Raw genomic sequence first — 16,623 nt, forward strand, 5'->3', positions numbered from 1 at the left:
AGTTTTTTTAGTAGCTTTCTGTTGCCCCCTAAAGATTTCCCAGTCCTCTAGTCTCCCACCAATCTTTGCCACTTTATATGCTTTTTCCTTCAATTTGATACTCTCCCTTATTTCCTTAGATATCCACGGTCGATTTTCCCTCTTTCTACCATCCTTCCTTTTTGTTGGTGTAAACCTTTGCTGAGCACTGTGAAAAATTGCTTGGAAGGTTCTCCACTGTTCCTCAACTGTTCCACCATAAAGTATTTTCTCCCAGTCTACCTTAGCTAGTTCGTCTCTCATCCCATTGTAATCTCCTTTGTTTAAACACAAAACACTAGTATTTGATTTTACTTTCTCACCCTCCATCTGTATTTTAAATTCCACCATATTGTGATCGCTCCTTCCAAGAGGATCCCTAACTATGAGATCATGAATCAATCCTGTCTCATTACACAGGACAAGATCTAGGACCGCTTGTTCCCTCGTAGGTTCCACTACATACTGTTCTAGGAAACTATCGCGGATACATTCTGTAAACTCCTCCTCAAGGTTGCCTTGACCAACCTGGTTAAACCAATCGACATGTAGATTAAAATCCCCCATGATAACTGCTGTACCATTTCTACATGCATCAGTTATTTCTTTGTTTATTGCCTGCCCCACCATAACGTTATAATTTGGTGGCCGATAGACTACTCCTATCAGTGACTTTTTCGCCTTACTATTCCTGATTTCTGATTTCCACCCAAATGGATTCAACCTTATCCTCCATAGCACCGATGTCATCCCTTACTATTGCCCGGATGTCATCCTTAAATAACAGAGAAACACCACCTCCCTTACCATCCACTCTGTCCTTCCGAATAGTTTGATACCCTTGCATATTTAACTCCCAGTCGTGACCATCCTTTAACCATGTTTCAGAAATGGCCACTAAATCATAGTCATTCACTATGATTTGTGCCATCAACTCATTTACTTTATTCCGAATACTACGAGCATTCAGGTAAAGTACACTTATGTTGGTTTTTTACCTCTGTTTTGAATCTTAACATCTCCAGTTTTATTCCTTTTAGTATTACTGGGCCTATTCACTGAGCTCCCCTCAGTCACTGTACCTTGTACTGTCGCCCTTTTTGATTTCTGACTATGTCTTCTCTGCCTTGCATGTTTCCCCTTACTTCCTTTTGCTTCTGTCCCTGTTTTACTACATTCCAACTTCCAGCATCGGTTCCCATCCCCCTGCCACATTAGTTTAAACCCTCCCCAACAGCTCTGGAAAACTATAGATACTGTACGCACTGTGTTGCACTGTAGATACTGGACACACTGTGTGTACATATCTACAAAATCGCAACAAGTTTTGTGCTGTTGGAAAATTTGGAAATCCTGTTCCCCGATAACAGAATGTTCTCCCCTGTACCCCAATAACAGATTATCCTCCCCTGCACCCCGACAACAGAATACCCTCCCCTGTACCCCGATAACAGATTATCCTCCCCTGTACCCCGATAACAGAATGTTCTCCCCTGTACCCCAATAACAGATTATCCTCCCCTGCACCCCGATAACAGAAAATTCTACCCTGTACCCCGATAACAGAAAATTCTACCCTGTACCCCGATAACAGAATATCCTCCCCTGTACCCCGATAACAGAATATCCTCTCCTGTACCCCGATAACAGAATATCCTCCCCGTACCCCGATAACAGAATATCCTCCCCTGTACCCCGATAACAGAATATCCTCCCCTGTACCCCGATAACAGAATATCCTCCCCTGTACCCCGATAACAGAATATCCTCCCCTGTACCCCGATAACAGAATATTCTCCCCTGTACCCCAATAACAGAATATTCTCCCCTGTACCCCGATAATAGAATATCCTCCCCTGTACCCCGATAATACAATATCCTCCCCTGTACCCTGATAACAGAATATCCTCCCCTGTACCCCGATAATACAATATCCTCCCCTGTACCCCGGTAACAGAATATCCTCCCCTGTACCCCGATAACAGAATATCCTCCCCTGTACCCCGATAACAGAATATCCTCCCCTGTACCTCAATAACAGAATATTCTCCCCTGTACCCCGATAACTGAATATCCTCCCCTGTACCCCGATAACAGAATATCCTCCCCTGTACCTCAATAACAGAATATTCTCCCCTGTACCCCGATAACTGAATATCCTCCCCTGTACCCCGATAACAGAATATCCTCCCCTGTACCCCGATAATACAATATCCTCCCCTGTACCCCGATAACAGAATATTCTCCCCTGTACCCCGATAACAGAATATCGTCTCCTGTACCCCGATAATACAATATCCTCCCCTGTACCCCGATAATAGAATATCGTCCCCTGTACCCCAAAAGCAGAATATCCTCCCCGTACCCCAATAACAGAATATTCTCCCCTGTACCCCAATAACAGAATATCCTCCCCTGTACCCCGTTAACTGAATATCTTCCCCTGTACCCCAACAACAGAATATCCTCCCCTGTACCCCGATAACTGATTATCCTCCCCTGTACCCCAACAACAGAACACCCTCCCCTGTATCCTGATAACAGAATATTCTCCCCTGTACCCCAATAACAGAATATCCTCCCCTGTACCCCGATAACTGAATATCCTCCCCTGTACCCCAACAACAGAACACCCTCCCCTGTACCCCGATAACAGAATATCCTCCCCTGTACCCTGATAATAGAATATCCTCCCCTGTATCCCGATAACTGAATATCCTCCCCTGTACCCCGATAACAGAATATCCTCCCCTGTACCCCGATAGCAGAATATCCTCCCCTGTACCCCGATAACTGAATATCCTCCCCTGTACCCCAACAACAGAACACCCTCCCCTGTATCCTGATAACTGAATATTCTCTCCTGTACCCCGATAACAGAATATCCTCCCCTGTACCCCAATAACAGAATATCCTCCCCTGTACCCCGATAACAGAATATCCTCCCCTGTACCCCGGTAACAGAATATTCTCCCCTGTACCCCGGTAACAGATTAGCCGCCCATGTACCTCAATAACAGAATATCCTCCCCTGTACCCCGATAACACCACACACGCAGTAGCGCCAACTTTTGATCACCCAGGAGATGAGCTCCAGTCCCAGGTACATGTCCACGATTGGGTGAGCGTGGGCAGGGTGGGGGCTCGGGGGGGGGGGGGGGGGGGGGGGGGGGGGGTGTTTGCCTGTCATGGGGGTTGGGGCATGCGATTGGTGTTCGACTTGGATCACGGAACAAAGAGCCACAGGTGTCATTCTGGTTGTGTGAGGGTATTTAAATGTTCCTCGTACAAGTGTACACCACTGCCCCATTATCCCCATCCTCTCCCCACTAACACACACTCCATTCCTTACGCCTCATCAACTTTGACCCCCCCGGTGTCCTCACCCCCTAACTACCCCCTCACCTCCTCCCCTGTTACCCTCAGTGATCCTCGATGTGCTTGGCCCTCATCGCTCTCCCGCTTCGTGGAGGTGTCCCCCCCGGATACACATTAGAGATGGAGGCAATCAGCTACTGGGGGGGGGGAGGGTGAACAGCCAGCTGTCGTGGTGCACATAGGCACCAACGATATAGGTAAAAAACGGGATGAGGTCCTACAAACAGAATTCAGGGAGTTAGGAGTTAAACTAAAAAGTAGGACCTCAAAGGTAGTAATCTCAGGATTGCTACCAGTGCCACGAGCTAGTCAGAGTAGGAATGTCAGGATAGATAGGATGAATGCGTGGCTCGAGAGATGGTGCAAGAGGGAGGGATTCAAATTCCTGGGGCATTGGGACCGGTTCTGGGGGAGGTGGGACCAGTACAAACCGGACGGTCTGCACCTGGGCAGGACTGGAACCGATGTCCTAGGGGGGTGTTTTCTAGAGCTGTTGGGGAGGGTTTAAACTAATGTGGCAGGGGGATGGGAACCGATGCAGGAAGTTGGAAGGTAGTAAAACAGGGACAGAAGCAAAAGGAAGTAAGAGAAGACATAGTCAAAAATCAAAAAGGGCGACAGTACAAGGTACAGTGACTGAGGGGAGCTCAGTGAATAGGCCCAGTAATAACAAAAGGAATAAAACTGGAGATGTTAAGATTCAAAACAGAGGTAAAAAAACCAACATAAGTGTACTTTACCTGAATGCTCGTAGTATTTGGAATAAAGTAAATGAGTTGGTGGCACAAATCATCGTAAATGACTATGATTTAGTGGCCATTACTGAAACATGGTTAAAGGATAGTCACGACTGGGAGTTAAATATCCGAGGGTATCAAACTATTTGGAAGGACAGAGTGGATGGTAAGGGAGGTGGTGTTGCTCTGTTATTTAAGGATGACATCCGGGCAATAGTAAGGGATGACATCGGTGCTATAGAGGATAAGGTTGAATCCATTTGGGTGGAAATCAGGAATAGTAAGGCGAAAAAGTCACTGATAGGAGTAGTTTATCGGCCACCAAATAGTAACGATATGGTGGGGCAGGCAATAAACAAAGAAATAACTGATGCATGTAGAAATGGTACAGCAGTTATCATGGGGGATTTTAATCTACATGTCGATTGGATTAACCAGGTCGGTCAAGGCAACCTTGAGGAGGATTTTATAGAATGTATCCGCGATAGTTTCCTAGAATAGTATGTAATGGAACCTACGAGGGAACAAGCGGTCCTAGATCTTGTCCTGTGTAATGAGACAGGATTGATTCATGATCTCATAGTTAGGGATCCTCTCGGAAGGAGCGATCACAATATGGTGGAATTTAAAATACAGATGGAGGGTGAGAAAGTAAAATCAAATACTAGTGTTTTGTGTTTAAACAAAGGAGATTACAAAGGGATGAGAGAAGAACTAGCTAAGGTAGACTGGGAGCTAACACTTTATGGTGGAACAGTTGAGGAACAGTGGAGAACCTTCCAAGCGATTTTTCACAGTGCTCAGCAAAGGTTTATACCAACAAAAAGGAAGGACGGTAGAAAGAGGGAAAATCGACCGTGGATATCTAAGGAAATAAGGGAGAGTATCAAATTGAAGGAAAAAGCATATAAAGTGGCAAAGATTGCTGGGAGATTAGAGGACTGGGAAATCTTTAGGGGGCAACAGAAAGCTACTAAAAAATCTATAAAGAAGAGTAAGATAGAGTATGAGAGTAAACTTGCTCAGAATATAAAAACAGACAGTAAAAGTTTTTACAAATATATAAGACAAAAAACAGTGGCTAAGGTAAATATTGGTCCTTTAGAGGATGAGAAGGGAGTTTTAATAATGGGAAATGAGGAAATGGCTGAGGAACTGAACAGGTTTTTTGGGTCGGTCTTCACAGTGGAAGACACAAATAACATGCCAGTGACTGATAGAAATGAGGCTATGACAGGTGAGGACCTTCAGAGGATTGTTATCTCTAAGGAGGGAGTGATGGGCAAGCTAATGGGGCTAAAGGTAGACAAGTCTCCTGGCCCTGATGGAATGCATCCCAGAGTGCTAAAAAAAGATGGCTAGGGAAATTGCAGATGCACTAGTGATAATTTACCGAAATTCACTAGACTCTGGGGTGGTCCCGGTGGATTGGAAATTAGCAAACTGTTTAAAAAAGGAGGTAGGCAGAAAGCAGTTAATTATAGGCCAGTGAGCTTAACTTCGGTAGTAGGGAAGATGCTGGAATCTATCATCAAGTAAGAAATTGCGAGGCATCTGGATAGAAATTGTCCCATTGGGCAGACGCAGCATGGGTTCGTAAAGGGCAGGTCATGCCTAACTAATTTAGTGGAATTTTTTGAGGACATTACCAGTGCAGTCGATAACGGGGAGCCGATGGATGTGGTATACAGTAGTCCCCCGTTATACCGCGCGCCGCAATACCGCGGTTCGCGATATACCGCGGGGGGGCTTATGGACCCCAACTGTCAGTTGTGTCAATTTCAGCGGCCGGCTCACTTTGATCCGGAGAGGGAAGCTGCTCTCTCACTGAAACAATCAGCCGGCCGCTGAAATTGACACTGCCGGCTGCTCTCTCCCTCCAATCCAACTTTTAAGTTTTAATGTTTCTGATTGGAGGAGAGAGCAGCCGGCAGTGTCAATTTCAGCGGCCGGCTGATTGTTTCAGTGAGAGAGCAGCTTCCCTCTCCGGCCACTGAAATTGACACTGTTTTAATTAGATCCACGATGGGGGTTTTAAATTTATTTAAAAATCTATGCATGCGCTTCCCATTGTGAGTCTACGGGGGTCTGACCTCTCCCCCCGCCCCCCGTAGACTCTCAATGGGAAGCGCTAGCATAGATTTTTAAATAAATTTAAAACCCCCATCGTGGATATACGCGGCTCGGATGCAACGTGGGTGGCTGTCTTGGATCCCAACACCCGCGTTATAAAGGGGGACTACTGTATCTGGATTTCCAGAAAGCCTTTGACAAGGTGCCACACAAAAGGTTGCTGCATAAGATAAAGGTGCATGGCATTAAGGGTAAAGTAGTAGCATGGATAGAGGATTGGTTAATTAATAGAAAGCAAAGAGTTGGGATAAATGGGTGTTTCTCTGGTTGGCAATCAGTAGCTAGTGGTGTCCCTCAGGGATCCGTGTTGGGCCCACAATTGTTCACAATTTACATTGATGATTTGGAGTTGGGGACCAAGGGCAATGTGTCCAAGTTTGCGGATGACACTAAGATGAGTGGTAAAGTGAAAAGTGCAGAGGATACTGGAAGTCTGCAGAGGGATTTGGATAGGTTAAGTGAATGGGCTAGGGTCTGGCAGATGGAATACAATGTTGACAAATGTGAGGTTATCCATTTTGGTAGGAATAACAGCAAACGGGATTATTATTTAAACGATAAAATATTAAAGCATGCCGCTGTTCAGAGAGACCTGCGTGTGCTAGTGCATGAGTTACAGAAGGTTGGTTTACAAGTGCAACAGGTGATTAAGAAGGCAAATGGAATTTTGTCCTTCATTGCTAGAGGGATGGAGTTTAAGACTAGGGAGGTTATGTTGCAATTGTATAAGGTGTTAGTGCGGCCACACCTAGAGTATTGTGTTCAGTTTTGGTCTCCTTACTTGAGAAAGGACGTACTGGCACCTATGGCAGAGACAACCTGCTGTGGGGCGTGACCTTCACCCTGTCAACCTGCTGTGGGGCGTGACCTTCACCCTGTCAACCTGCTGTGGGGCGTGACCTTCACTCTGTCACCCTGCTGTGGGGCGTGACCGTCACTCTGTCAATCTGCTGTGGGGCGTGACCTTCACCCTGTCAACCTGCTGTGGGGCGTGACCTTCACCCTGTCACCCTGCTGTGGGGCGTGACCTTCACCCTGTCAACCTGCTGTGGGGCGTGACCTTCACCCTGTCAACCTGCTGTGGGGTATGACCTTCACCCTGTCACCCTGCTGTGGGGCGTGACCTTCACCCTGTCACCCTGCTGTAGGGCGTGACCTTCACTCTGTGTCGCTGAGGTGAAAAATATATCAGTTGGGCTGAGTTTTGTAGAAGGAAATTAATGATCTTTTTCGAATTACTATTTGATTTCAGATATTGGTGGATCTGGAGGTCCGATATCAGCCAGTTGAGGGAGCTGTGGGATCATGGTCAGAACATGACTTTGTGGTTGACATCAGTGACAGGTCAGTGAACTACACAATTGCATATTTGCAAATAGAGAAATGATATCCACAAATTCAGCTCCATTCCAATAACGTTAGTCCTTCCTTCCTGCTTTTTGAGTCTTTGAATGTGAGCTGTGCATATGGAGGAGGGGATTCCTCTAGCTGGAAGTAGGGATTATATTCCATTTTGATGATATCAATTCAGATACAGCACGGACCATGCACAAAACACAGTTCCTATAGCCTGCTGTGACAATGTGCCCTAGCTTGAAACTAGAAGTGTTTCACTTACCACACCAGAGTGGAGTATACTGCACTGGAATGGGGCATGCGTCCCTCGGATGGGTACATTGAGCCAGGGTGGAGTATACTTAGATTGGATTGGATTTGTTTATTGTCACGTGTACCGAGGTACAGTGAAAAGTATTGTTCTGCGTACAATCCAGACAGATTATTCCATACATGAAAAAAAAACATAGGACATACATAAATACACAATGTAAATACATAGACACAGGCATTGAGTGAGCATATGTAGTACTACTCAGTAGAGACGATGTGTGAAGAGATCAGTCCAGTCCATAAGAGGGTCATTCAGGAGTCTGGTAACAGTGGGGAAGAAGCTGTTTTTGAACCTGTTAGTGCGTGTTCTCAGATTTTTGATTCTCCTGCCCGATGGAAGAAGTTCGAACAGTGAGTAAGCCGTGTGGGAGGGATCTTTGATTATGCTGCCCGCTTTCCCCAGGCAGCGTGAGGTGTAGATGGAGCCAATGGATGGGAGGCAGGTTTGTGTGATGGACTGCTGTGTTCATGACTCTCTGAAGTTTCATGCGGTCCTGGGCCGAGCAGTTGCCATACCAGGCTGTGATGCAGCCCGATAGGATGCTTTCTATGGTGCATCTGTAAAAGTTGGTAAGAGTGAATGTGGACATGCCGAATTCCCTTAGTTTCCTGAGGAAGTATAGGCGCTGTTGTGCTTTCTTGGTGGTAGCGTCGATGCGGGTGGACCAGGACAGATTTTTGGTGATGTGCACCCCTAGGAATTTGAAACTGCTGACCATCTCCACCTCGGCCCCGTTGATGCTGACAGGGGTGTGTACAGTAATTTGCTTCCTGCTTCCTGTACCAGCCTCCCCGAACAGGCACCGGAATGTGGCAACTAGGGGCTTTTCACAATAACTTCATTTGAAGCCTGCTTGTGACAATAAGCGATTTCATTTCATTTCATTTTCAATGACCAGCTCTTTAGTTTTACTGGCATTGAGGGAGAGATTGTTGTTGTTACACCACTCCACTAGGTTCTCTATCTCCCTCCTGTTGTTTGAGATCAGGATCACTATAGTCGTGTTGCCAGCAAACTTGTAGAAGGGGTTGGACCCAAATTTTGCCACACAGTCGTGTGTGTACAGGGAGTAGAGTAGGGGGTGATGTACGCAGCCTTGCGGGACCCCGGTATTGAGGACTATCATGGAGGAGGTGTTGTTGTTTATCCTTACGGATTCTTGTCTGGGGTCATAAAGTAGAGGATCCAGTTGCAGAGTGAGGAGCCACGTCCTAGGTTTTGGAGCTTTGATATGAGCTTGGCTGGGATTATGGTGTTGAAGGCGGAGCTGTAGTCAATAAGTAGGAGTCAGATGTAGGAGTCCTTGTTGTCGAGATGCTCTAGGGATGAGTGTAGGGCCAGGGAAATGGCGTCTCCAGTGGACCGGTTGCGGCAGTATGCGAATTGCAGTGGATCTAGGCATCCTGGGAGTATGGAGTTGATGTGTCTCATGACCAACCTCTCGAGCACTTCATAATGATCGATGTCAAGGCCACCGGACGATAGTCATTGAGGCACGTTGCCTGGTTCTTCTTTGGCACTGGTACGATGGCGGTCTCCTTAAAGCAGGTGGGGACATCGGAACAGAGTAGGGAGAGGTTGAAGATGTCCGCGAACACATCTGCCAGCTGGTCCACGCAGGGTCTGAGTGCACGACCAGGGACCCTGTCAGGACCCGTCGCTTTCCAAAGGTTCACTTTCAAGAAGGCCCATCTGACTGCGCCAGATACTGCACCAGGGTGGGGTATACTGCATCCGAGTGGAAGCTGAATTTGTACAAAGTCACCTTCTCGAAGTTCAGGTAGAGGGTTGTTTTGTTTATCATAGTCCTCTTGTTGCTTTGTTTTCGTTGCTCCGATACGTTCACGTTTCTCTTTACTATTCATTTCAGGAATGGTGATCTCAGGTAAAGTGCATCTTAGTCGTCCACCCATTAACATCTGAGCAGGTAATAGACCTGTGTCGCTCGGTATGCTAACAACGCCAACGATATGTCTTGACCATCATCACTGGCTTTGCGGAATAACTTCTTTATTATCCCTACTCCTTTCTCTGCTTTTCCATTAGACTGAGGATAACATGTGCTGGAAGTAATATGATTGAAATTATATTGCTCTGAAAAATGTGTCCACTCCCAGCTCGCGTAACAAGGGCCATTGTCAGAGACAACGTTAAGCGGAATACCATGGCGTGCAAAAATTGATTTTTTTTGCCTTTATCACCGATCACTGATCTGGCAGTTGAATCGTTCAGCATCAGCACCTCTGGAAAGTTGGAGCAAGTCTATGGCTGGGATTCTCCAACCCCACACCGGGTTGGAGAATCCCCGGGAGGAAGCGAGAATCGCGCCCCGACGCCTGCGCACCGATTCTCCCCCGCCGATTCCCGGGCGCCCGCGGGATTGCCGCCGTGCCGGTCGGAGGCCGTTGAAAGCCCCCCCCCCCCCGGCGATTCTCCGGGCCCCGACGCGCAGAGTGGCTGCCGGGTTCAGCCGAGTCCCGCCGGCGTGGGTTACTCAGGTCCCACACGGCGGGACCTGGAAGGTGTGTCTGCGGGGGCCGTGCTGAGGGGGAGGTGTGGGGATCCGACTCTGGGATGGGCCCTCCAAGGTGGCCTGTCCTGCGATCGGGGCCTACCGATCGGCAGACGGGCTGGTTCCTTGGGGGCTTATGTTCCTCTGCGCCTGACCCCTGTCGGGCTTCGCCTTATTGCCCAGGGGCCGGTGTGGAGAAGGGAACCCCGAGCATGCGCAAATTCACGTCGGCCGTTCTGCGCCGGCTGGAGCTGCAGGGACCACTCCGGCGCCGACCTAGCCCCCTAGGAAGGGGAGCATTCCCCATTATTGGGGACCGTTGACGCCAGAGTGGTTGGTACTGCTTTTCAAGTCGGCATGGGGACATAGCCCCATTATAGGAGAATCCCACCGCATGACTATCAAGTAGTCATGACCCTGCATGTAGAATAAATCCATGCCCATTTTATTCCATGGACTGGTAACGATCTCCATCTGCTGAATGGTTTCTTTGCTCTGTGCAGGCTGATGCATCTGACAAATTGGACATGCTTGGAACATATTGATCGTATCTCTGTTTATTCCCGGCCAATACACCGACTGTCTGGCTCTCCTACAATACTTTTCAATGCCTTGATGACCCTCGTGAATCTGCTGCAGAACCCCTAAATGTAAACTGACAGGAATCACTATTCTATCTCCCTTGAGCAGGAATCCACCTACTGTAGAAAGATTAACTCATATCTCGAAAGGCTGATCGACATCCAGCAGGCCATCCTTCTTTTAGGTATTGTTTCACCTTCTGGAGCGTCAAATCCTTTTCAGTTTCGGCTTTGAAACTCAGCACTGGTAGTATCTCGGTAAAGAAACGAGCTTGAAATTCCACTATTTGGACTATCTCTGGTTCGGATGTTTCAGCATCCGTGGTTGCTCTGGATACTGTATCCCCACAACCAGGTCTTTCTCTGGTGTATAGACCAGGTCGTAATTGTATCACCTGAGCTTCAATATCATCCGCTGCAACCATGGAGACATCTCATTTCGGTCTTTTTGGATGTTGCTCGTTCTGGTGAGTGTGCTTTACACTCAATTGGCTCTGTTTTATTACTTAGCTCTGGAGTCACCAGGTATCTTTATGATACCACCACGAGGTTCAAGTTCAAGTTCAGATCAATGACTCAATACACCAATTAGTAAGGTTCAAATCAAAACACGTTTATTAATACAGTTAATCGCTACTCATGCATACAATACTAAAAGACTAGGCTATTCCTACCACTAACAGGCCAGTACTTATCTGGATAAGGGAACCCGCTGGGTCAGGGAACAATGGCCTCTTGCTCGATCCTGAGTCTGCAGGCTTCCAGCTGGTACGGATTAAGGGGTCAGGAGCATCTATCTCATAGCGTGCGTTGACTGGACACTTACTTGATGGTGCAGCAGATGGCCAGGCCTCTCCTTTTATGGTCAAGTTCTTCGAGAGCTGCTAAGATGTTCTGCTGGGAGGGCCGGCTAAGAGAGAGAACTGACCTTGGGGGCTCTATCTTAGAGCCCCCAGGGGCTATGCGCCCTTTTGGGCGGACCCCGAGCTTACTTCCAATCGATTGGTTTGAATTCCCCAATACTGGGGCTGTTTCCCGATCGCTGGGCGGTCCTTGGGTGCCCGTTTGCTTCTTTTGTCTTGGACTCCTGCTGGCGCCGAGGAGTCTAGCTTTACTTCGATCACCTTTGATTGTTACTATTGTGCCCGGGAATCGCTCATTAATATGCATGGCTTCTGGTTTCAGGGCTGTCTGCTTTCTTTGCAGGCAGAATACACAGGAAAAGTCTGCAAACTGCTTGTTTCTCTGGGATTGTCCAATTTTACCTGCGTTCCTTGTGTTTCTCCATTTTGAACTTGGGAAGTGGCCAACTCAGGTGGCTACAAGGATGATGCTCACCAACGACCTGAGATCTGTTTCGGCCGTGAGGTGCGGTAGGCCATAGACATAGAACATAGAATATAGAAAAATACGGCACAGAACAGGCCCTTCGGCCCACGATGTTGTGCCAAACCTTTGTCCTAGATTAATCATAGATGTGGTTGTGAAATTTTGTGTTGCCAATGACGAGGCCAAAGCACTCTTTCTCAATCTGCGCATCTCGCTACTCTGTGGGAGTCATTGATCGATACGCATACACAATTGGTTGCCACACCTTGTGGTCATCCTTCTGCAGGAGGACTGCGCCAACGCCCTATTTTCTGGTGTCAGTGGAGATCTTCATCTCTCTAGTGGAGTCATAGAATGTCAACATTGGAGCAGTGCTCAAGACTGACTTCATGTCCTGCCACTCCATTCAAATTCAACATTTTTCTTTATGAGGTTCCTTACAGCCCATGTCCGACTTGATAAGTTGGGAATGAACTTGCCCATAAACGTTCACCACACCGAGCATTCGCATAATTGCCGCCTTGTCCTTGGGTATCGGCATTCCCCCAATGGCCTTGATCCTGTCTGGATCTGGCCAAGTTCCTTCTTGTGAGATTGTCACCCAGGAATTTTAACCTGTGGATGCCAAACTGACACTTGTCACAATTCAGTTTAAGACCGTAGTGTTGAAAACTGTCAAAAACGGGCAGCAAGGTAGCACAAGTGATTAGCACTGTGGCTTCACAGCTCCAGGGTCCCAGGTTCGATTCCACGCTGGGTCACTGTCTGTGCGGAGTCTGCACGTTCTCCCCCTGTGTGCGTGGGCTTCCTCCTGGTGCTCCGGTTTCCTCCCACAGTCCAAAGACGTGCAGGTTAGGTGGATTGGCCATGATAAATTGCCTTAGTGACCAAAACGGTTAGGAGGGGTTATTGGGTTACGGGGATAGGGTGGAAGTGAGGGCTCAAGTGGGTCGGTGCAGACTCGATGGGCCGAATGGCCTCCTTCTGCACTGTATGTTCTATGCTCTAGGTTAAACACCTTCCTGAGGCTGTTCAGGTGCTGTTCCGTGGTGTTGGACCAGATGATGATGTCATCCACGTAGATTCGTATCCCTGGAATCCCCTTAATGATCGTCTCCATTGCTCTCTCTATGGAATAATTCTGAGGCCGATATGCTACCAAATGGTAGCCAATTAAAACAGTACCTCCTGAAAGACACAGTAAATGTGCCTAGCTTGTTGGCTGGAACGTCCAGCTTGACCTGCCAAAACCTTTGGATGCGTCCAGCTTCATGTATAGCTTGGCATTAGCCATTTCAGAAGTAATTTCTTCCCTCTGGGGGATCTGGTAATGCTCCCTCATGATATTGCTATTAAGATCCTTTGGATCAGATCCTGATCTTGAGGTTTCCATTGGTTTTGCACATGCAGACCATTGAACTGACCCAGTCTGTCGGCTGCATGACCTTGGAGATTATATTCTGTTTCTGCATGCACTCAGACTCAGCTTTAAGCCATTCTCGTAACGGAGCTAGAACTCGCCGTGGTACATGTATTATTAGTTTGGCATCCTTCTTCAACTTAATTAAATAGGTGAAAGACATGATCATACTCGTCCAAGAGTTGTTCAGTGTTACCCTGTACGTATCCATCGCACTGTCAGTTGTGTAAATGCGCTTCACCAGATTCAACTTTTTACAAGAATCCACTACAATTAATGATGATTTCTCACCCTCTACCACCTCGAAGTCGATGGGTATCGCGATGTTCCCATTCTTAACAACAAGACAGCAGGATCCTCTTGTGACTATCATGTTACCGTTGTAATCTGTGAGACGATAAATGGATTGCTTTATTAGTGGCTTGCTAAAAGCTTGCCTTAAAGAGCGTTTGGTGATAATATTTACGTGCGCTCCTATGTCAATTTTAAATGGTTTTAGTTTCCCATTTATTTCTAATGAGACAGTCCATTCCTTAATTATGTTTAAGAGCTCTTGTACTGGTCTTTCAATTCGATCCAGTAAATTAATCCCAGTGAGTGTTTCTATCATGAAGGTATCCGAAAGTGAATATGGTGAACAATCCTCCCTATCCTTTATGATGTTGGATTTTTTCTCTTCACCCTGCACACTTTGGATCCGTCTGAAACCACTGGAGTACTTTTCAAATTTGGTTACTGGAGCAGTTGCTGATAAACGACACTGTGCTGCAAAGTGGTTAAGTTTGCAACAATGGGAACATTGTTTGCCTTTTGCCATACAATTTTTTTTACTGTGGCCAAGTCCAGAGCGTGTGCACATCATCACGCTCGTGACGTCACTCTCAAAATGGCCACCAGCCATTGTACGCAACGCTGTGCTGCAACGCAGCATTAATGGCGCCAGCCACATTTCCCAATTTTCTTTTGCCATAAAATCTGCATATTCATTCGATGCCTGTTCACTGGCCTTTCACATATTAATCGCGCCTTCGAGCGGTAAAACCGGTCGAGTTAGCATTTTTTTACGCGAACGTTTATCATTAATCCCAAACATAACCTGATCATGCAGCATAGAATTGGAGGTTGAGGAAAAATTACAGGACAGTCATTGCAACTTTAGAGCTGTGATGAAGGAATCTATTGACTCTCTCTTAACTGCAGCCGTTTTCTGAACATGTAGCACTCATAGATCTGATTCAACTGTTTCTTATGGTTTGTATCGAATTTTTGTAGCACCATGCTGTATTTATTGTTATGCTCATCAGCACTGAATTTAACCGAATTATAAAGTTCTGATGCTTGCGGTCTAGCCAAATTTAATATGAGTCCTATTTTCTTTTAGTCTGAGGCACTTTCAAACATGGTAAGAAGTCTTACAACACCAGGTTAAAGTCCAACAGGTTTGATTCAAACACGAACTTTCGGAGCGCAGCTCCTTCCTCAGGTGAATGGCGAGGTATGTTCCAGAAACATTTATATAGACAAAGTCAGAGATGCTGGACAATGCTTGGAATGCGAGCATTTGCAGGTAATCAAATCATTACAGATCCAGGGGGAGAGTTAATCACAGGTTAAAGAGGTGTAAATTGTCTCAAGCCCGAACAGTTGGTAGGATTTTGCAAGTCCAGGCCTGATGGTGGGAGGTGGATGTAATGCGACATGAATCCAAGATCCCTGTTGAGGATCATGCGTGCGGAACTTAGTTATACGTTTTTGCTCGGCGATTCTGCGTTGTCGCGTGTCCTGAAGACCGCCTTGGAGAACGCTTACCCGGAGATCAGAGGCTGAATGCCCTTGACTGCTGAAGTGTTCCCCGACTGGAAGGGAACATTCCTGCCTGGTGATTGTTGCACGATGCCCGTTCATTCGTTGTCGCAGTGTCTGCATGGTCTCGCCAATGTACCACGCTTCGGGACATCCTTTTCTGCAGCGTAAGAGGTAGACTACATTGGTTGAGTCGCACGAGTATGTGCCACGTACCTGGTGGGTGGTGTTACCACGTGTAATGGTGGCATCCGAGTCGATGATCTGGCATGTCTTGCAGATATTGCCCTGGCAGGGTTGTGTGGTGTCGTGGTCGCTGTTCTGAAGGCTGGGTAATTTGCTGCAAACAATGGTTTGTTTGAGGTTGCGCGGTTGTTTGAAGGCCAGTAGTGGGGGTGTGGGGATGACCTTGGCAAGATGTTCATCTTCATTGATGATGTGTTGAAGGCTGCGAAGAAGATGTCGTAGTTTCTCCGCCCCAGGAAAGTACTGGACGACGAAGGGTACTCTGTCAGTGGTGTCCCGTGTGTGTCTTCTGAGGAGGTCGGTGCGGTTTTTTGCTGTGGCGCGTTGGAACTGTCGATCGATGAGTCGAGCGCCATATCCTGTTCGTACGAGAGCATCTTTCAGCATCTGTAGGTGTCTGTTACGCTCCTCCTCGTCTGAGCAGATCCTGTGTATACGGAGGGCTTGTCCTTAGGGGATGGCTTCTTTAATGTGTTTCGGGTGAAAGCTGGAGAAGTGGAGCATCGTGAGGTTGTCTGTGGGCTTGCGGTAAAGCGAAGTGCTGAGGTGACTGTCCTTGATGGAGATGAGTGTGTCCAAGAATGCAACAGAATTTGGCGAATAGTCCATGGTGAGTCTGATGGTGGGATGGAATTTATTGATCTCATCGTGTAGTCGTTTTGAATCAAACCTGTTGGACTTTAACCTGGTGTTGTAAGACTTCTTACTGTGCTCACCCCAGTCCAACGCCGGCATCTCCACATCATGGCTTTCAAACATGGATTTAGAAAGGAAATCTTCAAACTGCTATTTAAATA

General features: G+C 47.1%; 1 protein-coding gene across 1 annotated transcript in view; it reads left to right on the forward strand.

Annotated features, from left to right (window-relative positions):
* LOC119969776 (fer-1-like protein 4) overlaps positions 1-16,623 on the forward strand; it is a 427,310-nt gene that overhangs the window by 49,091 nt on the left and 361,596 nt on the right. The window contains 1 exon segment of the mRNA XM_038803853.1: positions 7,519-7,610. Coding sequence (XP_038659781.1) covers positions 7,519-7,610 — 92 coding nt within the window.

The sequence above is a fragment of the Scyliorhinus canicula genome, chromosome 7 (genome assembly GCF_902713615.1).
Source record: "Scyliorhinus canicula chromosome 7, sScyCan1.1, whole genome shotgun sequence".
Lineage (NCBI taxonomy): Eukaryota > Metazoa > Chordata > Chondrichthyes > Carcharhiniformes > Scyliorhinidae > Scyliorhinus > Scyliorhinus canicula.